At 52.3% G+C, this 23,539-nt stretch overlaps 8 protein-coding genes across 8 annotated transcripts; 3 read left to right on the forward strand and 5 right to left on the reverse strand.

The window, feature by feature from the left end:
- Positions 1–42: 42 nt before the first annotated feature.
- GT037_006859 (nitrogen permease regulator 2) lies at positions 43–1,758 on the forward strand (the record flags this gene model as incomplete). The annotated part of the gene is made up of 2 exons (XM_038931906.1): positions 43–505; positions 560–1,758. The coding sequence occupies 2 exons, from the start codon at positions 43–45 to the stop codon at positions 1,756–1,758; spliced, it is 1,662 nt and encodes a 553-aa protein (XP_038785378.1).
- A 196-nt stretch (positions 1,759–1,954) lies between these two features.
- Positions 1,955–6,682, reverse strand: GT037_006860 (glycoside hydrolase family 31 protein; the record flags this gene model as incomplete). The annotated part of the gene is made up of 5 exons (XM_038931907.1): positions 1,955–2,635; positions 3,140–4,902; positions 4,958–5,617; positions 5,700–6,363; positions 6,605–6,682. Coding segments are annotated over 5 exons (3,846 nt in total), but the record flags the coding sequence as incomplete, so codon positions are not given.
- Positions 6,683–7,560: 878 nt separating this feature from the next.
- GT037_006861 (uncharacterized protein) lies at positions 7,561–9,327 on the reverse strand (the record flags this gene model as incomplete). Its single annotated transcript, XM_038931908.1, has 1 exon — positions 7,561–9,327. One exon carries the CDS (start codon positions 9,325–9,327, stop codon positions 7,561–7,563), a length of 1,767 nt encoding a protein of 588 aa, XP_038785380.1.
- Positions 9,328–9,987: 660 nt separating this feature from the next.
- On the reverse strand, positions 9,988–10,590 carry GT037_006862 (thioredoxin-like protein; the record flags this gene model as incomplete). Its single annotated transcript, XM_038931909.1, has 2 exons — positions 9,988–10,538; positions 10,584–10,590. The coding sequence occupies 2 exons, from the start codon at positions 10,588–10,590 to the stop codon at positions 9,988–9,990; spliced, it is 558 nt and encodes a 185-aa protein (XP_038785381.1).
- A 1,514-nt stretch (positions 10,591–12,104) lies between these two features.
- Positions 12,105–13,849, forward strand: GT037_006863 (rubredoxin-nad(+) reductase; the record flags this gene model as incomplete). The annotated part of the gene is made up of 3 exons (XM_038931910.1): positions 12,105–12,324; positions 12,374–13,063; positions 13,113–13,849. The coding sequence occupies 3 exons, from the start codon at positions 12,105–12,107 to the stop codon at positions 13,847–13,849; spliced, it is 1,647 nt and encodes a 548-aa protein (XP_038785382.1).
- Positions 13,850–16,027: 2,178 nt separating this feature from the next.
- Positions 16,028–19,379, forward strand: GT037_006864 (serine threonine-protein kinase kin4; the record flags this gene model as incomplete). Its single annotated transcript, XM_038931911.1, has 3 exons — positions 16,028–17,338; positions 17,400–17,694; positions 17,749–19,379. 3 exons carry the CDS (start codon positions 16,028–16,030, stop codon positions 19,377–19,379), a joined length of 3,237 nt encoding a protein of 1,078 aa, XP_038785383.1.
- A 1,043-nt stretch (positions 19,380–20,422) lies between these two features.
- GT037_006865 (uncharacterized protein) lies at positions 20,423–21,341 on the reverse strand (the record flags this gene model as incomplete). The annotated part of the gene is made up of 4 exons (XM_038931912.1): positions 20,423–20,829; positions 20,922–21,027; positions 21,208–21,262; positions 21,328–21,341. The coding sequence occupies 4 exons, from the start codon at positions 21,339–21,341 to the stop codon at positions 20,423–20,425; spliced, it is 582 nt and encodes a 193-aa protein (XP_038785384.1).
- Positions 21,342–22,052: 711 nt separating this feature from the next.
- GT037_006866 (uncharacterized protein) lies at positions 22,053–23,515 on the reverse strand (the record flags this gene model as incomplete). The annotated part of the gene is made up of 2 exons (XM_038931913.1): positions 22,053–22,544; positions 22,595–23,515. Coding segments are annotated over 2 exons (1,413 nt in total), but the record flags the coding sequence as incomplete, so codon positions are not given.
- Between the last annotated feature and the right edge of the window lie 24 nt (positions 23,516–23,539).

The raw sequence follows: 23,539 nt of genomic DNA on the forward strand, positions 1-23,539 counted from the left end.
AAAGGAAATCGCGTCCTTCACCAGGTGCCCGCGGGCGCCATAATGCCATCCAGCCTCCCATCGGCTCTCACCACACCGCTCTTTCCCTTCTCTTCGGTCACGCAATTCCTCATACCCACACAACAGTTCTGCGACCGCTTACTCACCTTCTGCATCAATCACCATCGTGTCATCGGATACCCTGTTTGCATAAGAGAGGGAAAGTACAGCAGAAATGAGTTCATCTTCAATTTCGCCATCGTAATTGGCGAAAATGAGCGTGATTGGGCCTGCTATGGTGAAGTGGTTAGGAAGTTGGGGCGCCTGTTGAGAGGACTGGAAGAGCAGGGCGGCTTCTTGTCTAGAGAGGAAGAGGGCATCTGGGAAGATGAAGAAGGGAATGTTGGATGGGGAACGGATGATGGCGTTGGTGGTTTCGGAATCGGCGGCGGAAGCAAGGTGTATGCGCTGTGTGAGATGGTGCTCGAGGATCTGAACAACTACGCTGAGTGCATGATACCAATTGGTATGTACTGTCCCATGCTAGTAAATAGTGTTTGGTATGCTAACCAACCCCCAGATGACTCGAATACCATCAACCTGAAATTGTTTCCTACACGGCCGCCTCCTCCACCCATTCTCGCGCATCAAGTGCCCTTGCTCACCATATCTATTTCAAGTCTTCAACAGCCCGTGTCTTCGGACCTTACTCTCAACCGAATCCTACCATATATCAACGGTATCAACTCGATATCCCACATTGCACAACTGGCTGATACCGATCTTTCTTTGACTAGGCGAGCCATTCAACATCTGGTCTACTACGGATGCTTGATACTTTTGGATATCTTCAGCTTTAGCGCCATATATGCGCCAACAGCCGAGATTGGCGGTTTTATCATAGACGCAGAGGTCAAAGAAGAATGTATGCGCTACGTCAGCGTGCCGAGAATGAGGCTGGGCTCTAACGCCAAGACGGCGCGGATGGACAGTGAGGTTTCTGAAAGAAGTCGAGACGAGCGCAGCTCGACGTCGTCTTTGTCATCGCAACAACGCGGGACTGTGGGGTCTACACTCAAGATATCAGAGTTTGATAGTCACATTGCGGCGCAAAAGAATGAAGAAGAAGCAGAGAACATATGGCAAACGAGTCATGAGACGTTGATAACGCTATATACATCACTACGGCAGGGTCTGACTCTGAAAAACTGGGTACTGGAGAATCTGGACTTGCTCCATGGTGTTGATGTACGCCGCTTCATTACTTTCGGCATCATCAAAGGTTTCCTCTACCGTGTACACAAGTACGCGATAGCAACCTCGACAACCTTACCTCCCGCACCACCAACAAGCCTGCAAACAAGCGCCGCAACCTCACTCGCAAACCCTCGAGACTCAGACACCACCACGATCCGTGGTCATGAGCGCATGCATCACTCTTCTCAACCAAGTATCCAAACCCATGGTCACCACACTTCCCAGCCCAACATCCACACACATCACCCGTCTTTCTCGATACACAGACCGAGCATCGCTTCGATGTCTTTGAACCCCCATCAGCAACAGAATTCCCACCATCTTAGTGTCCACAAGGAAGAACATCCGGTCTTTGAGGGCTTGGTGAGCGACCGTGACAAGAGTGGGTTGCCTTTGTTGAGGTTTCTGGATGGTATGCATTGTTTCGATGAGATATGTACGGACTTGGGATTGCCTGAACGGGTTGTCGAGGGCAAGGTAAGAAGTATGGGTGAGGGTGCTGGGGTAGTCGTGCACCGATGAATAGGATTGGAATGCTCTCATCTTGTGCACTGAGATGAGTCAAGGAGAAGCACCAAGTCGAATCTATATTCTATGCCATAAAACCTAATGCTTGTATCATAATAGCGCTAAATATGCATCCCCCAAGCAGAATGATTAGAAGAAATGTCCCCACTTCGCCTATTGCAGTCCCTTACGCAGCTTATTTACTTCGTACCTCAATCTTCCTCGGTTTCTTCTTCTCCTTGTTTTCCCCATTTCCACCATCGTTCTCCCCTTGTTCAGCTTTCCGCTGTTGCGCAAACTCATCTGCCGCCCGTCTTAGTGCCTCAGGATCCGGTATACCGTCTTCTTCCCCACCCATCTGATCTTGAATCTGTCCATCGACATCCTTTTCATCCGCACTGCTAGTGCCGTCGCCTTCTGCCTGTCCATCCTTGTTCTTATCTTTATCGTTTTTCTTCCCTCCACCAAGCTTGACCCACGGCCCATGCACACCACCCACGCCCGCACCAACCAACGTTCCAACAGCCGTCGTGGGTATTGTGGCCACAGTACCGACCAGCGTACCCACCACAGTACCCAGTCCAGCGCCAACAGCCATACCGATACCACCACCCCCTACACTGCCTTGAAACGCGCCTGAGCTCAGTACACGCGCCTTTTTAGAGTTCCCATGCGCCTCAATTTCCTTGTTATACGCATCTTGTAGGTATTTCTCCCGTTTCTTTGGGTCCTTGATCGTTTCGGCAGCGGAACGTAGCGATGAAGCCGTCTTGGCCGAGGCGAGAGCAGATTCAGCACTTGCGGCAGCCTCTTTAAGTTTGTCTTCTGGCGAATCTGATTTCGCGGCTATGCTTTTGAGCTCGTCGACATCAGGAACGGCGGAGGGTTCTTGCTGATTTAGCTTCTTAGGCGGCATAGTGTAGTTGCTTTTTTAATCGCTCAGGTATGTTAGGTCGATCAGGAAGTTCCAAGCGAACTTGCTTCGTGTGTGAGAGAACACCATGGTGGTACGCAGAGTTTCCTTTGGGAGCCTTTGTCGTATCCTTGGAGGTGCAAGTTCCCGTTATGACGTCATTCGTGAACGACTCCGCTCGTCTTAAAACCTGGAAGACTGGCAGCATAACGCGCTCCGAGGAAATGTTAATTTGTCAAACATGAAGGTCAGATTTTAAATCTCAAACGTAGTGAATTCATGACTAGGATTAGCTCGCTAATCGAGCGGAACAGTCATTGTTTACCGTGGTCGATGATATTTAGGTCATGACCCACTGAGTACCGTTGAAAATGTTACCCCTTATTCCCAGCTTAGGGTCCAGCTTCCCTGCCAAGCTCCCCCACTAGTCAAGTCGTTCAAGCCTGACAGCTTTAGGACGCTGCTAGTAGAGTTGTAACTCACCTTGCTTGCATCGATTGTCTCGCCGTTCAACTTGACCTGTCCAACTGCTGGAGCACCCAGAATGGTCACATTAGCAAGCACGTTCGTGTCCTTGAACTCGCCCTCGACATTGACCTTCAGCTGTCCAGTCATAGCAGCAAACGTAACGTCCAGGCACGATTCTGGCTCTAGAGACTCGCCGTCATCAACATACAAGTTACCAGAAGCAGTGCCATCTGTTGAAAGCGCAACGATGAGACCCCATGGGTTGTTGCGGGACTCGGTCGTTGTGTAACCGGGTTCTTGGATCGGAAGGACTGAGCCACCGCGAACGTACACGGGAATATGACCCAAAGGAGCAGAGATGGTGGTGTTGACGCCAGCCTCCGCCTCGATGCGTTCACCAGAGTACCAGTCGAACCAGCTTTCGCCATCGATGATACCAGGGAATACTCCATTGACGGTGTCGACCTGAGGCTCAAGGACAGGAGTGATCAGGATGTTAGGACCCAGCATGAACTGTGTGTCAACACCTGCGAGCTGAGGCTCGTTGGGGAACTCCCACGCTAGCGCACGCATGACAGTAGAGCCAGTAGTATGGGCGTCATTGAAGAGGGTGTACATGTAGGGTAGTAAGGAGTATCGGATGTGCATAGCGGTCCTGGATGCAGAAGCCACTGCCTCCCAGCGGTAGGGTTCCTGGGGAATGGCAGAGAGCACGTTATGGTTACGGTAGAAAGGGAAGAAAGCAGAAAGCTGCATCCAGCGAGCGCAAAGCTCCATGTCGGTGTTGCCGTTGAATCCGCAGGTATCGACACCGAACATGGGGATGCCGAAAAGTGAGAACGACAGAGCTTGGGGAATTGAAAAGAACATATAAGCCCACTTTGATGCATTATCACCGCCCCAGTGGCCCGCCCACTTGCCGCTACCAGCAAAGGTAGAACGTCCGATGATGAAGGGCCGCTTGCCAGGGAAGACTTGAAGAAGACCCTGGTAGGTGGCGTTGATGATCTGGTGACCGAAAAGGTTGTGGACATCGTACTCTTCAACGCCATTCTGATGTGTTGCATTGGGACTGACCGCGTGGACAGCAAGATCAGCTCCGGCTTGGACATGGTTGATGACGTATGGAGGGTAGTTGACGTTGCGCACACCAGGTGTAGGCGTTGATCGGAAGTAGCTGGTAGTTGTAGCGGCCGTCTCTGTAGGTGCTGTTGGTGCAGCCTGGCTTGATGCGCCAGCTGAAGCCGAAGCGGCCTCAGTTGCATTAGTAATGTTGAAGCCTTCTGGATAATCGAAAACGACGTTGCCAACCTCGCCAGGGAGAGAGAAGGGTGGGTGAGCAGGGTTCAAGGTAACGTTCCCGGAACCGCAGGAACCGACGCAGAATGAAGAGACTTCAGTCATGTCCACCCAGAAGCCGCTAAATGGCACTTCTTTGTACCATTCAACCATCTCCTTGACCCACCACGCTACACCATTGGAAGACAGCCAGTCTGGGAAGACAGTGTATCCAGGCCATACAGCGCCAATGTATTGACTACCATCAGGATTTCTCAGGAACACATCGGAATCGTTTCCGCGAGCGTAGGTGTCGTAAGCATCACTGGCGTTCAATGGGTTCGGAATATAGATAGCAGCGTCCACAATGGGTACGAAGTGCTGGTTGTTTCCATGAAGGAAGTCAAAGAATTCTTTGACACCAGAGGGAGGGAATGACACAGGATCAAGCGTAAAATCTCGGTACTGGTCCATGTAGTCAATGTCAAGCCAAATCGTTTCTGCTCATAGTCAGTAAAGAAACACATGTATTACGTCGAGTAAGGACCAACTTACCCATGGGGATATTAAAGGCCTTCATAGTCTCAACAATTTCTCTCGTCTCCGTCCAGTTACGGTATCCCCATCGACATTGATGGAATCCCAATGTCCAGTACTGTTGCATGGCAGGCAGTCCAATAGCCGACTTCTGGTACTCCTTGGTCACTTCTGGCTGGGAAGGTCCATCGAAGAAGAATAGATCAATTGCACCTCCCAATGTTCTCCATGAAAGATGGTCAGGCTTCATAACAACATCCATGCCGTGCGTGTTGCGGCAGTAAACACCATGAGAGCGCGACTCATACGCCGAACCGGTGGGTTTGCTGTCATAGCCAAAGCTGGGCTGCTGAAGCTCAGACTGCTTCAAGGGAGTCTTGCTGCCATTCCCGCCCTTCTCGAAGTAGCGGGTTTCTAGGTAGAAGGGATGACTACCGTACAAATTGCGGTCGATTGGGTCACCCACATCAGCAGCATAGATGGTTGCGGTGAAGTTGTTGTTCAGGCGAAGGCCATGAATACGTTCTCCTAGACCGTAGAGGTTGTAGTCCTCAGGTAAGCTGTTCACGAACTCGATAAACTGGTTCTCATAAATGAGCTTTGTACCCTGAGTGGTGAAGATGATGTCTCCAGTAGAGCGACGGCCAACATTGAACCAGAAAGATGGTTCGTTACCCCCTTGCATATGTGTTAGTCGAGCTCTCTCGTTATCCAGGCAAAAACGTGCTAAGACACTCAGGGCTTCAAATTGGTTACTTACAGTCAAACTTGAGGTCTGTGCCCTCGGAAGAGTCTTCGGCTTGCGGCCGTGGAATAAGATCCTCGGGTACAATCCATTGGGATTGATTGCTGGCGTCAAGATGCTTTGGTACAATACTGACAGCCAGCCTTCCCTTAGATTGGTACTCAACCTTCAGGTCTAGCTCTTCAATATCTGTGCCGTAGACATTGCAAGCAGCTCCAGCCAGTGTCAAGGTGGCGCTCAGCCCGCGATCACCCTGTTCGAGACCGGATGCCTTGTATCCTGGGCAGACATCCTGCGCGTCGACAGCTTCCGGATCATAGATGTTAGGGATCTGGTCAACGCCCTGATCAGCCGAGGCAGGGAGAGTGAAGACGGAGCGAAACGAGGTAGGGGTTCCAGCGAGTGTGGTGCTCCAACCGCCGTCAGACGAACTGATAGGTGTCTGACCAGATGTTAAAGCCAGAAAAGAGGAGAGTAGCGTTGAAGCTTGAAGAAAGCTTGAGCGCGACATGATGGCTGTGCTGAACCAGTCGAGTGCTGCCTGGACATCCCCGGGCATCCATTGCGATTTGGACCTTTTATAGCTTTCTGCGGTGCTGTCAGCGGCACCTGCATTTGGCGCCATTTTCGTTGATGGTCGGTTGTGCGATTCCCCGCAGCGAAGTAGCCCTCGATGACGCTGAACAACGGGAAGGGCAGCTAGCAAGAAGGCTGGGCGTATTCATGCACCATGCATAAGCGAGAGTCGTGCGGGGGACGATCATGGGGAATCGTGCCGACATTGAGCGAATAGGAACATGCGGGCTCATGTAGTTCGCACCGACATGTGGGGATGGTGAAGACGAAGGCGCACTTCCAGATTTGAAGCTTCAGGGCTTGAAGCTTGTGGTAGCCCGTAGTGCGTAGAAGAAGCGACTTACTTGGTTCTTGAGATCTTCCATGCGCCATGCGATAAACACGATGACGGCGAGCTGAGGGAACAAGATCCATTGACACATGCTCGAGATTAGAGATTAGAGAGGCAATGTAGGTAATATGGAATTCCTTGTCTTTGTCAATCGTAGGTAATACGAACATGTCTTCAAGGAACCCATCGCGTTTGCTTCAATGAGTAGACACACGCATGCAGTAGGCGCCACAGGTCAGAGTTCTCTTTCACATCTTGGTCCCGGCTGCATGTCACCTGGTTCTTGCTCCACCGACTAGAACAGTTACAATACTCAATGGACGCATCGCGGAATGTCTCTCGGACTAGCTACATCTCCGTGTCACGACATAGCGGGCTCAACGTTTTGTAGCCGCATGTCAAGACAGTGGGGTAGATTTGCGGATCTCCCCACAAGCACGGCACGGTCACGGAGAAAGCTTGAACGGCACAGCTACCAAGCAGAATGATGCGTTGCTTTCCTCGTATTTGTTTTGATTTGGTTGTTTTACATTACGTTAGGGTATTAAAGTACAAGAATGCTCAGTGTCTCTGCGACATTGCATCCGCTCTGCAGTTATAATCCGTAGTATGGTATATCCACCTCTGCTCATAATGCCATGATGAGCTGCCGCATGCGCGATTTCACGGCCTCGCGTGTTGTCCTAGCGCGTTCCCGCGCCCTTCCCGTGCGTCGGAGTACCACCTTGGTCGCGCACGCCCTCGTTGGTCCATAGTCGGAACCGGAAGCGGAAGGGTCGGCGTGGTATAACATCGTGCGCACTGCGATCCTTCCTCAGGGCCTCGCCCCGAGCAAAATTTAATGAAAGTAATGTCCTGCAGCACACGGCCTGCATGGATAAAAGTACAAAAGGTGAGCGACCGCCTATGGCTCTGTATTTGAAATGATGGTCGGCTCTTCGTCTTCTAAGATTAGGTGGCTTGTATAGCTCAAGTTAGAGGTGAATAGCTTGTCGGTCTGCTGTCCTCGCTGGGCCGATGGTAAGTTTTGTATTCGGCATACTCGTCGCCCTCTTCAGCAAGATAGAGTCCATCATCTGGTAGCCAGCTTCGAGAATCGCGCGTAGCACGGGTCATGATGCTTTGTGTAGAGGCTCGTGCCGAGCTTCGAAGCGGTGCTGTTGGTGGTATAGGTGGTGATTGTCGCGACGGCGGTGTATAAACAGTTGGTGATAAACGAAAGTTGGGGCTCGTGGGACTGGGTAAGGCCGCTGAGCTTGGGTGCAAAAGCAAACCTGAAGCAGCAGGAGGTGCAGCAGGTGAAAGTGGTGCTGGAATAAGACTCGAGTCCAGATTGGCCAGGTCGGCGGGCTTGGAATTCTTTGGAGGAAGAGATAGTGGTTTAGGGAATGTGGATTGTGTTGGTGTACGTGCAGGGTTACGCGAAGGCAGCGTTGGTGTCGTCGGCTCGCCATTTGGCTGATCGCCTATGATGTCTTGGTACCAGTCGTAGGAACGGAAGCTGAAGCTTGGACTTGGGGGCGGCAGGTCAGGCAATGGTAGTTGCGGGGCCTTGCTTTCCAGTCTAGAAAGAGTCTCGACAATGGGAGATGGGGGTTCTGAATCACCCCCCTTCGAGCTGTTGTCGTCGGCTATCGAGACGGTATCCGCGGAGTTCCTTCGGTTCGGAAACTGGCTCAATTCATACTCAGAGTTTCGCTTCTCCGTGGTCGGCGTTGGCTGCGAGATGATGACTGGCGGAGGTTTCGCGGTAGGAGGGATGTATTCCTCGAACTTATATTGTGGCTTACGATCACGAGGCGTACCACTACTGCGGGGAGTATCGTTACCTCGAAGTGAACTGACAGCGTTGATCATCTCATCGTCGAAAATCATGCTCTTGTTGATGTTGACGTTGACGGCATATCGCTTCGGTTCCGTGGGCGGAGGTGGAAGAGGATTTGACATCAGCGGATGAGGAGTCGGGCGAGGTGGCAGTGCTTTCTCCGTTGAGATCCGCGACTTCTTATCCAATGAATCCGATCTCTTGCTGCCCGCTTTCTCCTTTGTGTCGTTAAACGCAAGAGCTCTGGCGAAAAGCTCCGGGGCCATGGTTTGTTGTTGACTGAAGGCTGCGTTCTGGGGACTGTTTGGTAATGAGGCCACCAGTGTTCTTTGATCCGTTGCATTCGTCGCACACCTTCGAAGATCGTTTGAGGGCTCTTCAATGGTTTGAGGGCGTGGCCGTCTTGCTCGAATCCTCCAGAACCAGTAACCGAGCGCTACCATTAATACGACCAATCCGACAACTCCTACGCCGATACCGATAGCTGAGCCTGGTGTCAGTTGCGAAGTTGGCTCTGGACCCGATCCGCCAAGCGGCGCAGCACCGTTCAAAGCAACGCATCTTGAGCTCGAACACGTTTGGTCCTTTGTGCAGTTGCTATCTGTTGAGCATGTTTCGCTGGCCCCAACACTTGTGTCGATAAGACTTGGCTGATCGATTGAGTTGGTTGCGCTGGGGACAGGATTGGTCTCAAGTTGAATAAAAGAGAAGTCTGATGCTAAGTTGGTAGGTAGTGCGGTTGGTGACGACGAAGCTACACGTAAGGAGGTGGGAGTTGCGGATGGCTTTCGCTGTGTGGTAGAAGTTGTCGACGCTCGTTGCGACGAAGTGGATGTGGCGGGCGTTCTTCGCGATGAAGTAGAAGTAGTGATTTCTCGTTGTCGACGGCTAGTAATGAGTGTGGTAGACATTATTATTAAAGATAGTGTCGGAGCTGGATATACTGTTAAGGAAGGAATGGACGACGCCGCGCCGATGTCTCAGCCACTTCGTCAAGATGCGCAAGGCTTCTTTAAGTGGTACTCGAGAATCTCCGAAAAGAAAGCATGTAGAACGAATGTAGTGTGTGTGAGTGAAGAGTAGGTGTTCACGAAGTCACGAAGATCCACGATCGACAGAGTCCTTGCGACACAGCATCGCCATGCAGGGCGGCGAGGGTTAGACCATATCTTGTAGGGTCCGGTAGAAGAGCTAAAGTTTATTGACCATGCGCGCACGGCGCGGTCGATCCACGTTCGGTTGGAGGTTTGACGATCTTTAGTGCGCAACCCAACGTCGCAGCCGTCAAACCTTGTCCCCAAAATATTGCTTTTGCCGGGACAGATGACAGTAAACAGTGAGACAATAAAGGCATCTCATGATGGCAGACTGCATTTTGGCATGAATTGAGGGGATTCAGACACGCAGTACTCACTACAGTACAACACCTAACTCTCTTTCCCCTTTTGACCAGCATTGCCGAATGCGGCAGCCGTAAAAGCACCGTAGGTCCCGAGTCATGAAGTTCGCGGGTGCGCCTCCAAATGTGGTACCAACTCGTTTCAGGGGCACGGAAATGGTACCTGCATATACTATTTTCTGCCTGCGAGCCACTCCACTACGTCTTTTGCGTTACTATCGGGAGGGAAGACAGGGTACCAGATTTTGATGATGATTCCATCTTTGACAGCCAGCGCACATCTCTTGATCAGTGTCTGGTTCTTCCAGGTGAAGGTGGGTAACTTGAGGGCATTAGCAAATTGTAGATTCTCGTCCGAAAGCAGTTCGTAGGGTAGATGCAGCCGGTCTTTGACCTCTTTTTGGTATGCAGTGTCCTGAGTCGACAATCCAAATACATGCTTTACGCCGAGGTCGCGCAGTTGGGCCATCTCATCGCGGAAGCTGCACGCCTGAGGTGTACAGCCTCGTGCTCCTGGTATGGAGTTCCAATCTTCTGTGATTGTTTCACCAGGTGCGCCAGTACGCGGATAGCAGAAGAGGATAGTCAGGCCTGAACAGGTTGCAACATCTAGCCAGTCGCCAGCAGTCGACACCAAGCATACCGAAGATATCTGCGACCCTCTCAAGTGCGAGCACGCTCCGTCATCCTGAGGGATGGGTAAGTTCAAAGGGAAGGTTGTGTCTGTGCTGGTCAGCGCTCAGTCTCGTGAGTATCTGTGCCACTAACGAGCCATGATAACAGCCGGCCGTCGGTACCGAAGTAACGTCGAGTTACTTTGGCCTGGCTGGTGCGCTACCTCCAACGTGCGCTTCGGTCGCCGTCAAGTTGGTGCTGAAGGGACTGGCTACAAGTTGGTAGAGGGTTGACCCCAATGCCTTGGATTCGACCTTCCACCAGCGGGGTCCGCAATGACTTTTCAACTCAATCGACGATCCAGTGCATAAAAACAGATCAAAGACAAGAATAGTGTCACATTCTTGATTCGGAGTTGTTTATTTGCTTTACTGTCTGATGTGGTTATGTGGTGGTGTTCTCGGCAATGGCAGATGGTGACTGGTGGTGAAGAGAGTCGGGTGGCGGGGTGCGGCTTGAAAAGCATGAAGATAGGTTCAGGGCTAATGCGGTATATTACTTTGCTGTCGAACTACTGTTTGGTACTGCACTAGGTGCCGCGGGGTAAGAATCTAGCACGTGAACGTTGGCAAATTCCAGTGTCTGGCGTATGTTTGCTTTACGATCTGCCAGCCTCGCCTGTGCTTAGGTGATGTTTGGTAAGGTGGCGGGCACGCGGAAGAGCGTGTACCATCCACGAGACCCTTCTTTCCCTTGTTTCCCTGCTTTCCACGTCATGAGCTTACACGGCACTGAGAAGTTGTTGCTCTTGTGAAATTGGAGGGCAAAGTTTTTATGTTGCAAAAGAAGTGTTCGGTCCCTCGACTGGAGTCATCAGCAGCGATACAGCCACGGAGAACATCGCAGCCTTGTCTCGCGACCTCAATTGCTTCTTACATATCATCTCGCTTATTTGATGCAAGTTTTTTCCATTCCTCGGCCTTTGCCTTGGAACTACTCTTATTGAGGCATATTTCCACAGGAGAATGCTGCAATGAGTTAAGCTTCCTGTCGTATGATTATCGCCATGCCAACTGCTCACATAGCGATGCCTTCTGAGCTCCACAGCTACTCTGCAAGCCGAGGTCGACGAGCCAAAGTCCATGACCGTCACAACGCCGCTCTCCTTGCTGAGATTGAAGAACTCGCACGGACGGTAAGCTCACTGGTAGTTCCTCATGCATTGCGACCTACTCTCATTGGCTGCCAGATCGACAACAAGCTAAGCCCATGCTGATTCTGTCGATGATTGCGAGTCCTTAATGGTGTAGCAACGCGGTGATTATGTTGACTCGATTACCCAGACGTCCGTACATCCCGGATGCCAGCCAAATATGCCGTGCTCGCGGTGGATAGTGTAGTGATGCCGACTGGAGTGGGGTGGAGATCGGCGCTACAACAGCTGGAGCTCCTGCACGTCCAATCGTGACATCATCAAATGTCAGTAATGCACCCCTCATTATTGGCTAACTGGCAGCTGTCGCGCTCATAGACAACTCCTTCACTTCTCACCTCTCTTTGCACACATTAATGCAGTCACTACGAATTCTTCGACCTTTACGAACCCCACTCAAGCTTCAATTCAGTCCAACTAGTCGCCTACAAAGAGCCCCATTTACATCAACAACCGTAGTTATGGCTCAAGAGTTCAAGCTCAAGGATGTCACTTCCTTACAGATGAAGAATGGAGAGAAGAGAGAGGTTGAAGTCGAGGGCGTTGACGGAGGAAAGGTCCTTCTCTTGAAGGTACAGGATCAAGTTCATGCCACAAGTTCAAACTGCACACACTACGGAGCTCCTTTGGTGAAGGGTGTATTAACACCAGAGGGTCGTTTGACATGCCCATGGCACGGAGGTAAATTTCAATCCTGTGCACGCTGTGCCCATGAAACTAACGTTTACAGCCTGCTTCAAGGTCTCGACCGGAGATGTTGAAGACGCACCCGCGCTCGACCCCATTGCGAAATACGAAGTAATCGAAAAGGACGGGGCCGTATACGTCAAGACCACAGAGGAAGCATTGAAGAACAACAGGAAGTTTTTGGACATAAAGTGCTCGTCTGTGAGTGAGGACAAGGTGCTGGTCATCGGAGGTGGTTCGGGCACCCTTGGTGCTATTGAAGGTCTCCGAGGCGGTGGGTACAATGGCAAGATCACTGTTATCTCCAAAGAAGGCTACCAGCCCATCGACCGAACCAAATTATCAAAGGCACTGTTGGCCGACATCTCAAAGGCGGCATGGAGATCGAAGGAATTCTACAAGGATGCGTCGATTGACATCATTGAAGACGAGGCTAAGAGCGTAGACTTCTCAAGCAAGAAGGTTTCAACCAAGTCCGGAAAGGACTACGAATACTCCAAGCTGGTCTTGGCCACTGGTGGTACACCAAGATGGTTGCCACTCGACGGTTTGAAGGGTGATCTGGGCAATGTCTTCCTCCTTCGCACCCTACCCGACGCACAGAACATTCTCAAGGCTGTTGGTGAAAATGGCAAGAAGATCGTGGTGGTTGGTAGCTCGTTCATCGGCATGGAGGTTGGAAACTGCCTCGCCGGCATGAAGAACGATGTCACCATCATTGGTATGGAGGAGGGTAAGTCACGCGTGCATCTTAATTCGTGTCCAGGCTAATCAGGCTACAGAACCAATGGAGCGTGTAATGGGTAAGAAGGTCGGCGGTATCTTCCGCGGTCTTCTCGAGAAGAACGGCGTCAAGTTCAAGATGGGCGCCAGCGTTGAGAAGGCCACACCGTCAAAGAGCGATTCTTCCAAGGTCGGTGCCGTTCATCTCAAGGATGGAACCACACTTGAGGCCGATCTCGTTATTGAAGGTGTCGGTGTTGCTCCTGCGACTGAGTACCTCAAGGACAACTCAAGTGTTACGCTTGAGAAAGATGGATCGTTGAAGACGAACGAGTCTTTTGAAGTCAACGGTCTGAAGGATGTCTATGCTATCGGTGACATCGCAACATACCCCTACCATGGTCCGGGAGGTGACGGCACACCAGTCCGGATAGAACACTGGAACGTCGCACAAAACGCCGGCCGCTCAGTGGCCAATACCATCAACACTCCCGGATCCAAAGCCAAGCCCTTTATCCCTGTCTTCTGGTCTGCATTGGGTTCGCAGCTGCGATACTGCGGCAACACGGTCAATGGCTACGACGATGTGGTTCTGCAAGGCGAGCCGGAGAAGCCGTCATTTGTCGCATACTACACCAAGGGCGAGACCGTTGTTGCCGTCGCGAGTATGATGAAAGATCCGTACATGACCCAAGCAGCAGAGCTTATGCGCAGGAACAAGATGCCTAGCAAGAGTGAGCTGCAAAAGGGTGTTGACATCCTAGAGGTTGGTCTCCCGAACGAGATCAAGATCTAATGAGATCTGGCTATATATGGATGCACCTAGTGGATTGTCCGCTTAATAAAGTTTTAATGAAGAGATGTCATCAGAGGTTTCAAGACTTTGGTGCTAGTGATCTAGAAGCATGTTTCTGGTCCGTCGCCTTCCCGTCCAACGTGATTCTAGTGACATTCGTTTGTTCGTTTGTCGCTTTCCAACCACATCGTATCCTGTCACCTCCGTCGCTTCCGCATCACAACTTCCCTCACTGGCAGCCTTGGAAGCGGTAGTTTCTCAACATTGTCTTGACATATAACTCAAGCGGATAATGACTTGGAAGGTTACAATCGAGAGCTTACAACGAAATGTGATCAAAGTCAAAGCGAGGTAAGAAGATCTGGTTATGCCCAACGCGAACAGCGGATCCATGCTACCGGGAGCCGACCGTTGCAATCTGGAGAAATGCTCCGCAAGATGGGCCGTAGGGCGGTGGAAAGGAGATGAAGCTTTTCGCAAGCATTTCCACAATGTGACGTCAAGGTCGGGCAGTGGGGGCTCGTATTGTCAGCGCGAGGGCCAGCGAGAGCATCTGGAGATGGCGCAAGAGTCGAGTAACGGTGCTAGCGGGAAGGTGGGTCCGCTGGTCGCACGGCAAGGGCGATCGAGGCACCAACGTGTAATCTCCGAAGACTGGCCTAACGCTGGCTCGAAGGGGAAAATTGTACAGAGCAGACGGCGCGAGTTGGGTTTGTGGAAAAGTCTATCTAGCCTCACCCTGAGAGGTACAGTAGGCAATGCATCCTAAGACTGGAAACGGGCGAGGTGCAGTTGTGACAGCGACCTTTGATTGGACGTGCTGCCGAGGAATGCAAAGACATGCAGGGCACGCCTTCCTTCCAGCGTGGGCGGCTGAGACTGTGACAGCGGTTCTCCGTCATACCGTCTGGTCGCGAACTTGTACCTTTGTTGCTACATGCGTGGATGTCCTTGCTGTGCATGTCAGATGGAGGCAGGGGCGCGTCATAGCCATCAGCGCCAAAGCTGATTTGAGTTTCAAGATTGTTGTTGATGTTTACCATGTTGCTTTTGCTGGACGCGTCGCTACGGCGGCCGGCCGGCCACGCGTGAGACACAGTGATCAGACTGATGGTGCGGGTGAATGGGTGAAAGACACGGGATGATCAGAATAGGTCATGCATGTGCGTGAGATGAAGCGACATTCAAGGAGCCCGACAGATCTATATCGAGGACCTGCCCAAGTTGAAGCACCTGAGCACATTGCGGGCGAGCGCATAACAGGCAATTTACGCGTGCCGGGTCGGTGCTGTATGAAACAGCGACCCATGCCTGCTACTCCTATTCGAGAAGAGGCATCCAAGATAGGCACGTTGCGAGAGCGAGGACAGCGCCTGCGTGAGGGCGTCAGTCGGGACCGTCATGTTGGAGCTGGCGCCGGGACAGCCTGGCTCACTGTAGTTGGGTGCAATTTGACGACCATGTGGATAGCACGTCGTTAACCTAGCATCGCATCTAGCAGACCAGAGTCATTGCTTTGGCGGGCTGGTTTATGCCGAGCCCATGTCGATGATGTGCATCTGCCTCCTTTCCCAAGCCACAGCCTTTACCGAAATTACCGTCAAGACCAACCTCAGCCGCGCTTTCTCTTCTCTCCACTCACGTCAATCAACACGTCCAAGTCGAGCTGCACATCGCCGCGACCGTTAGATAGCCGCTCGCGCTGTCACCGGGAGGTAGCAGAGTTGCCTTGTTCAAGACGGCCGACCTTCGTGCACTCCACCACTGCACGTTCGCTGCCCACGCGCATGTGAAGGGGTTTGCTGCTCGCCGCCATCGCGCCAGGAATCCTTCGTGTTCCCTTCTGACCGCGCCCAAGACGCCAGCGTAGTCGAGTCTTGCCGCGCTCTGCCCACGTCCACGCCCACGCCCGCGCCGGCCCCAATTGTAAGACGTTCAAACACACCGCACCGCGAAAAGCTCCGATTAGGCCAGTCGCGCCCACCTGCAGCTGTCTGGAGATTCGGCGGGAACTAGGAGCACCTCACCTCCCCGCCATCGCCCATTCGACAGCTCAACACCGCCAGTTGAGGTTCGCCCACAAATACTGCCAGCGCAGCTTAGGACCGATAACATAGTCTACCAGCCCGTTCGCCGTGCTGCTGCAAATACTCCTGCACGTCGCATCTCCATATAATTATGGCCGCAGTGGCATCGCAGCCGCCGCACGGTCAGCAGCAGTACTATCAACAAACACAACAGTCCTCGCCCGCCGCAGCTTCGCCCGGTAACTCTCGCCGACCGACCTCGCGACGACCCAGTAATGGCGCGTCCCCGAACACGCCTCCTCAGATGAACAACACGACCGCCACCACCAACGGCAGCGGTCCCATGGCGCCGCCCAGGACTTCGTCGCACCGCACCCCCAACTCTGCATCCTCTTCATCACAGCCCAGCCGGGCACGCGAAGAGTCACGCCGGCGAGAAAAGGACAGCCCTAGCTCACGACCGCCAGCCAGCTCGAGCAGAGCCCAGCCAGGCCACAGTCGCTCAGCCACGGCCATTGGCCAGACGCCTATAGGAACCAGCTTGCCCCGCGAGGAGAGCGCCGTCATAAACCGCATCGTCGTCTCCGACACCCAAGATGACATCGCCCGCGCACAAGCACGCCAAAGCGACGGCCCTCCCGTGACCTCTGGCGCAGATCTTACTCCCATTACAGGACTCAGTCTGGTCGGCAGTGAGGGTGTCGACGATGGCGGCCGTGGCGGAGCCACAGTCGGAGCCAAGAGCAGACAGGACCACTCCAAGTCTGAAAACGCGAAGCGATCCAAGTTTGGAAACTACATCCTCGGTCAGACGCTTGGTGAGGGTGAGTTTGGCAAGGTCAAGATGGGCTGGAAACGAGACAGTTCGGTCGAAGTTGCCATCAAGCTCATACGGCGAGAAACGCTTGGAAGCAACTCGAACCGTCTGCAAAAGATATACCGTGAGATTCATATCCTACGCGGCTTGGACCACCCCAACATCGTGCGCCTGCACGAGATGGTTGAGACTGAGCGTCACATCGGCATCATTCTGGAGTATGCTTCGGGCGGAGAACTGTTCGACTACATCCTAAATCATCGCTACCTGAAGGACGGTCCGGCAAGGAAGCTATTCTCACAACTCATATCTGGTGTTGGATATCTCCACCGGAAGGGTATCGTGCATCGAGATTTGAAGCTCGAGAACCTGCTGCTCGACCGTAACAAGAACATCATCATCACCGATTTCGGTTTCGCAAACACCTTCGACCCCAACGACGAGCTCAGCGAGGAGATTGAGTACAGACTGGGAGATAAGGACTATATAAGATCCCTGGGATTGGAAGGTACCGATGCAGCTCGAAGAGGTGATCTTATGCAGACCAGCTGCGGAAGTCCCTGTTACGCTGCGCCTGAATTGGTTGTTAGTGATTCACTTTACACCGGACGCAAAGTGGATGTCTGGAGCTGTGGTGTCATCTTGGTAAGTTTGTTCAAGCATACATTTAAACACAAACATGCACACACATTCTAATCTCATACAGTATGCCATGTTGGCTGGCTACCTACCTTTCGATGACGATCCAGCGAACCCCGAGGGTGACAACATCAACTTGCTCTACAAGTACATTGTATCCACGCCGTTGACCTTCCCCGAATACGTCACACCACACGCGAGAGACTTGCTGAAACGCATCCTTGTACCGGACCCACGTAAACGGGCAGACTTGTTTGAAGTTGCGCGTCACAGCTGGTTAGCTGACTACGCGCACGTTGTCGGCTTCATCACCTCAAGCAACACCAATGCGGCTGATGCTCAACAGGCATCTGTCTATTCAAGTAAGTTTTCGTGTTCACGTGTAAGTAGGCATACATGTGCTCACATAGCCACAGAAGACACATTCGAGCCGCAGCCCTCACTCGCCAGAAGCGCCTCTGTTCGCGAACCGACAAAGCCACATACGGCACCGACTGCGCCTGGCGGCCTCCAGACGAAGCGCGATGCGATCAACCAGGCACCCTCCGAGAAGCCAAAGACCACCCGCGATACCAAGCGACGAACCGTGCAAGTCGAGTATGTCGCGCCATCCTCGCAAACCGCTCGCGGCGAGGCATCCCCTCCAGTCGAAACAACTCCGAAGGCACGCGGTAAAGAGGCGGAAGTACCTCCTACGGACGGATACCAGTCAGCCACGAGCGCCAAACCTCCTCGTTCTTCTTCTGGCGCAGTTTACAACTCGAACAACAGAAGACAAGAACCTCAACGATCTGTTTCCGATTACACCGCATTCGGCAATGCACCTCCATCAGCTACGCGCCCATCTACTGGTGGTGCCATGGGCACATCGAGAATACCGTCGCGAGGAAATTCTTATGGACAACCATCTGTAGCGACAGTGGCACAGACCACTGCAGAAGGACGGTTCTCGCAACCAAAGGGTAAACAATACTCAATCTCGGCCCCTTACGCACAGCAGGAGACTTCTGATGCGGCGGAGCCACCCAACATTGGCCAGTCGAGCTCTCAGCGAGTACAGTCCATACAAGTCGGTGGGCCACATGGCGGGGTTGGTGGTCACAGGAGGTCTAACACGGTTTCTTCCACTCTTGGCCGCATGACATCCATGTTTTCCGGCCGCCAGCCTTCTTACACCCAGGATCCCAAGGAGTCTTTTACATCCACAGGATCCTATGGCGGTTATCCTGAGGAGAAGAAGCAGAAGAGCTACCCTCCCACATCCATGGCCGGACCCATGTCCAATGAAGCAGTTTCTTCATCAGCTGGGCCCAGAGCGAGCATGGAATCTAGCCGACGCACTTCCTTTGGCTTCTCCAGAAAAAACACAGGTGGCTCTGGCGAGAATCCGAAAGGCAGCCGTCGCTTCTCACTTCTTCCGTCTTCGCTCTCGAAGACCTTCTCTTCTGGACGAGAAAGTATGCCAGCTCAAGGCTCCCACGAGAGACGCGGCTCCAGTGCTCGTCCTCGCGCTAGCTCGCGTCCTGGCGGGATGGCTTTCGGTCGCGGTTCGGAATCCAGGTCTCCTAGTCAGAGCACTCAAGGAAGCAAATTGCCCGGTTTTTACGATGGCCAGCATGACAGCAACTCTAGAATAAGACAGCCCAACACGAGCGCCGCTGGGCCCTCATCAGCGCCACCAAACCAGACCCAGTTTGCTGGCTACAACCATTCGCAACCCGAGTTTGACGAGAAGTTCCCTAACCCGCAAGGAACTCATCCATCTGTCCAAGGAAACCGCCCCTACCGCCACCCCACTGATGATTCAGAAGCCGATATGACACAGTCACAGCAGTTCACCCAAAGGACCCCATCAAACCCTTACCCAGCAGGCATGGGTGGTGATGAGTTGAACCAGCAGCAGAGAAAGGGCGTGCTACAAAAGAGTAGGCGCTTTGCAGATGCATACGACGAGCAAGGCACTGGTAACAAGGGAAGCTCGGGTAGCTCTAAGAAGGTTATGGACTTCTTCCGGCGCATGGGCAAGCAGAGAACCAGCAGCCGATAAAGTGCTAGACGTGAAGAAGGATAATCGCAGAGGTTGTCTTGGAAAGAGAGAGCCACAGCAGGACGGGGTGGCCGGGCCAGATGGGTGTTTGAAACGATTTGGTTGTCTGACCTTGGTTGTGGTGTTTGGGAGCATATCGGCGCATTCTTTTCACTCTCCTTTCCTCTCTCTCTCCCTTCCTTTCTCACCCTCACAACTCGTTGTCTCTTCGTTCTTGATTGTGCTTGCTGGATACCACATATTCACGCACATGTCGGCTCTGTTTGTTTTTTTCATCATCAGCGTGCGGCATGCTGAGGTAATTATTGCATTAGGAGGCGTTTTTATTTCCTTTTCTCTTCTGACATTGGATCGGCAACGAAGATTGTTTGGGTTTTACGTTGCCAGGTTAATCTTTACTCTCTCAACTCCCTCTCCTTTCTTGTAGGAAGAGATTGAGGATGATTGTTCAAGTGTAGTCGTAGCTGTAGTGTAGTATACAAGGGCTTTGGGCGATGGCGGTGGAAAGTGGAATTGATATGTTGGAATGTTCGATTTTCTTGACTATGCATCCGTACGAGGTTCAATGTGCTTGATGTGTTGGTGTTGCACTACTTACCGCATGTGTGTAGAGTAACATCGACTCGCGTAATTATGCAAAACATATTTTGTATCGGCATGTGGCTTTGCCTTTGTATAGCCGACGTCTGAGCACAATAGTAAACTAGGCTGTAGTATATATCTTAACATGGTAGACCATATCCAACTCTTCGAGGGTGTAGTTGACATCTACTCGAAGTAGTCACAACAATCTGTTATTAATGGGTAGCAGAACAAGGTCACCAATATCAACTAAGCATTAAAACAAGACTATTTTACCGAAACAATCAAATTCAACTCGACTTCAACAAATCCGACCCTTTCTATATAACCCGACTCAATAACCCAGGATATCAATTGTCCCGTTCTATGCCCAACTCTGAACAAGAAAAGACCCTGGCAAATGTTGCAGTTCCGCTACTGACCAAACACACAAATCGCCCAGTAGAATCGTAGAAGCGCGTCTATGAAGGAGGAAGCTGACCGCCCTCCTTGGTCTTACCCACGGGAGGGTTGGGCTTGGTGCCACCCGCCGAGTTCAACGAACTCAAGTAGCAATTCCAGCCCAATGAGATGACGTTGACAACCAACACCCTCATCTCCGCGGGCACGTATTTGAAGTTGGTGAACTGGACCCAAGGCCACACCATCAAGTTCTTCTGGTAACCGGGTAGGTACGCGTCCTTGAGACGCTGCACTGGCGAGTTTCCTTCCATGTAAGCCATGGTGGACAGGAAGAGAGCCATGTTGCAGGGTGCGAAGAGGAATTGATCACAGGCTACGCGCGCGACGATTGTGCCGTTTGTAGATTTGAGGTTTACGCGCTTGACGAGGAAGTCGAACCACTTTGTTGCTGCGGGGCCGAAGATACCTGGGGAAGGGTTAGTTTGGGGAATGGCTGGAGTGGGGATGTGGGGATCTGAGTAGCGATAGGGGGGGGATAAAAGGAGAGCCAAGACGTACATCCTCCGTAGGCGGCCATGCGTCCTGTACGTGCGAGATCGTGCTTATCGAGTCCACGGCGTTCTACACCCTGCTGTGCCATTGTGTCGCCGGTCGCGAAGAGTACCTGTCGCGCGTCATGTCAATTTCCTGTCAATCTGCATTGCAACTGCTCAATCCCTCCTATATCCTCATTTCGGCTCGGGTTTGGTGCTTATCGACACGCTCGTTGGCCATGTATCGAGTCGCATTGCGTTGCGCAGGAAGGAGACTAGGGATCGCAAGTCAAAGCGAAAGGTCTGCATACCGCTGTAGTAATACTCTGCGTCAAGTAGGGAGAAGTCCTAAGCTTCGCTTGGTACCTATCTTTGGTGTCAGTATCATCTGTTCCTAAACTCCCGTGGCCTTCCACCGCTCTCACGCTTACCAGCGAAACGCCATTTTGTCGGTGATTAAACTTCTGTATTCTCAGCAATTGAGATGGACGACCGATGTATATGCGCCTGAGAGCGAGCGACACACCGCTTTAAAAAGGGCAGAAGAGTGGAGAAGTGTGTGTGAGAGAAAAAGAAAGTCGAGTAAGTCCAGCGAGATAGTTTGGTGAGCTTGCGGGACCTATGATGTCGTTAGTGCAGCAGGGTCCGCGCCGCACATGGCGGTCGGGGAGCTTAGCTTTGTACCCCTTGATCCCGACTCGTGTCTCGACCATGAACACAAGTCATTATGCAGGTAGACGCAGCTTACTACTCAGTTGCACAAACTTAATATAGATACGGTCTATTGGTAAAACGGAGTAAAAGTTCATAATGAGATTCAATTCAATTCCGAGCTCGTCTGTTCATGGTGGGGTATAATATGATCAGACACCTAGTTACAAAAAAAAGGACCGACAGTTGTTGTACAAAGGGTCGTTAAATGAAGAAAAAGGAAACAATCAATGCGGGTTGGTATAACTCCTCGTACGTGATGCCACATTGCAATCCGTCTCGTCTTCAACCTTATGTCTCCGCATATAGCCCAAAAAGAATCCCTAGATGAAAGAACGCCAGTCCCGCTGATCTCATCCGGGTATGATCAAGCTATGCTCGCAGAAAGCAGGTATCCAAGAAGTCATGTCGTAAATTTTGTGTAGGTGGGTATGAAAAAGGTCGACTAGTCGATTTCCATCCGTTGTGATGGCGCAGGTCCGCTCAGTGACGGCATTTCTGTATTGTATGTCTTGTCGCTCTGCACAATCTTGTCGTTGACATGAGGCTTCAGGCCCTTGTTGAAGTTGTGGGTGCACAAGCATGCTGTAACAATGGTGATGATGAGCAAGAGGATTGTGAGAATGGCAAAGGCAGTCAGCGACTTGCGGGCTGGCTTGTAGTCCTCCTGACGGTTTGCATCGGCGACCCACATTCGGATGAGCTTGAACAAGAAGTAGCCCAGGGCGATGAAGTAGACGACGATAATGCCGATCATACCAGCAACGGACTCGCGGCGGACCCACCACGCGGCAAGGAACAAAAGAAAGAAAGTGATAACGAGGGCGGCAGCGGTGAGGATCAGTTCAACGGTTTTTGTGTTTTTGACGACGACCAGGAACTGTACGGTGAAGGCCAGGAAGAAGAAGAAGTCAAACTTGAGGAGGGCGATGTAAATCTATGTCGTAGTCAGTAGGGCGGACTTGGACGAGAGTTGGTAGGCAGTACCTGGTAGGTCAGATAGCGCCTCTTGAGCCTAGTGTCGGCACTGATGCGCTTGTAGATGGTCCAAGCGAACTCATCGTACAGCTTCCATGCCTCAAAAGCAAAAATGACGGTAGCAACCGCCATAAGAACGGGTAGGGCGATGAGCATGGGCTTGACGTCTTCCCAGAAATCCTTGGGAATGAAGCGGCGCGTGTTGAGGTCGTCAGCAGCGTCCTTGATCTGGTCGAATTGAATGGCGGCATAGACGAGAATGCCGATGTTGTACAGAACAAGTCCAATGACCTGAATGGTGTTCTTCATGCGCAGAGCATCCCAGGTAAGGAACAACTGGTAGATGTAGCCGAACATGAAGACGGCGAGGAAGGTGGGAATGGTGCGGGTTTCGTTGGCGCCAGCACCTTCGGCAGCGAAATGGATCTCATTCTGGAACTTGCTGAAGACGTACGACTCGAGGGCGAGGGCGATGCCGACCTGGCAGATGGCCGTAAGCATGAAGGCCCAGGTCCAGCGCGTGTTGGGAATGTACATCCTGGGTGGGCGTCGCACGACGGGTGGAAGGGTGGTGGGGAAGCCTTCGCGGTGGTGATACCCCCCAGGTTGGGTATCGAAGGGCTGCGGTTGGTATGGCGGTGGATACGTCGTGGTGGGATAGGGCGCGTAGTTGTGGTCGAGGGGTTGGCCTCCTAGGAGGGATGTGCGGGCCTCGTGGTGAGTAATTTTGGCTATGTTGGCAGCCGCGATGGGCGGCTGGAGCGTGGGGATATAGAGACGGGCGGTTGTGCGGGCTTGCTTTTGCGGCGCAGACACAGACAAACTGCGACCTGTGTCGGCTTGGGGTTTGTAGGGCTGCCGGGGTGGGTGAGACAACGGATGGGCGGTGGGAGGAATGCTGAAACCAGAGGAGTCGCTGCGTTCGGGGGACTGAGACTACTGAGAGAGCGCGCG

Source organism: Alternaria burnsii (genome assembly GCF_013036055.1).
Source record: "Alternaria burnsii strain CBS107.38 chromosome Unknown 731, whole genome shotgun sequence".
NCBI lineage: Eukaryota > Fungi > Ascomycota > Dothideomycetes > Pleosporales > Pleosporaceae > Alternaria > Alternaria burnsii.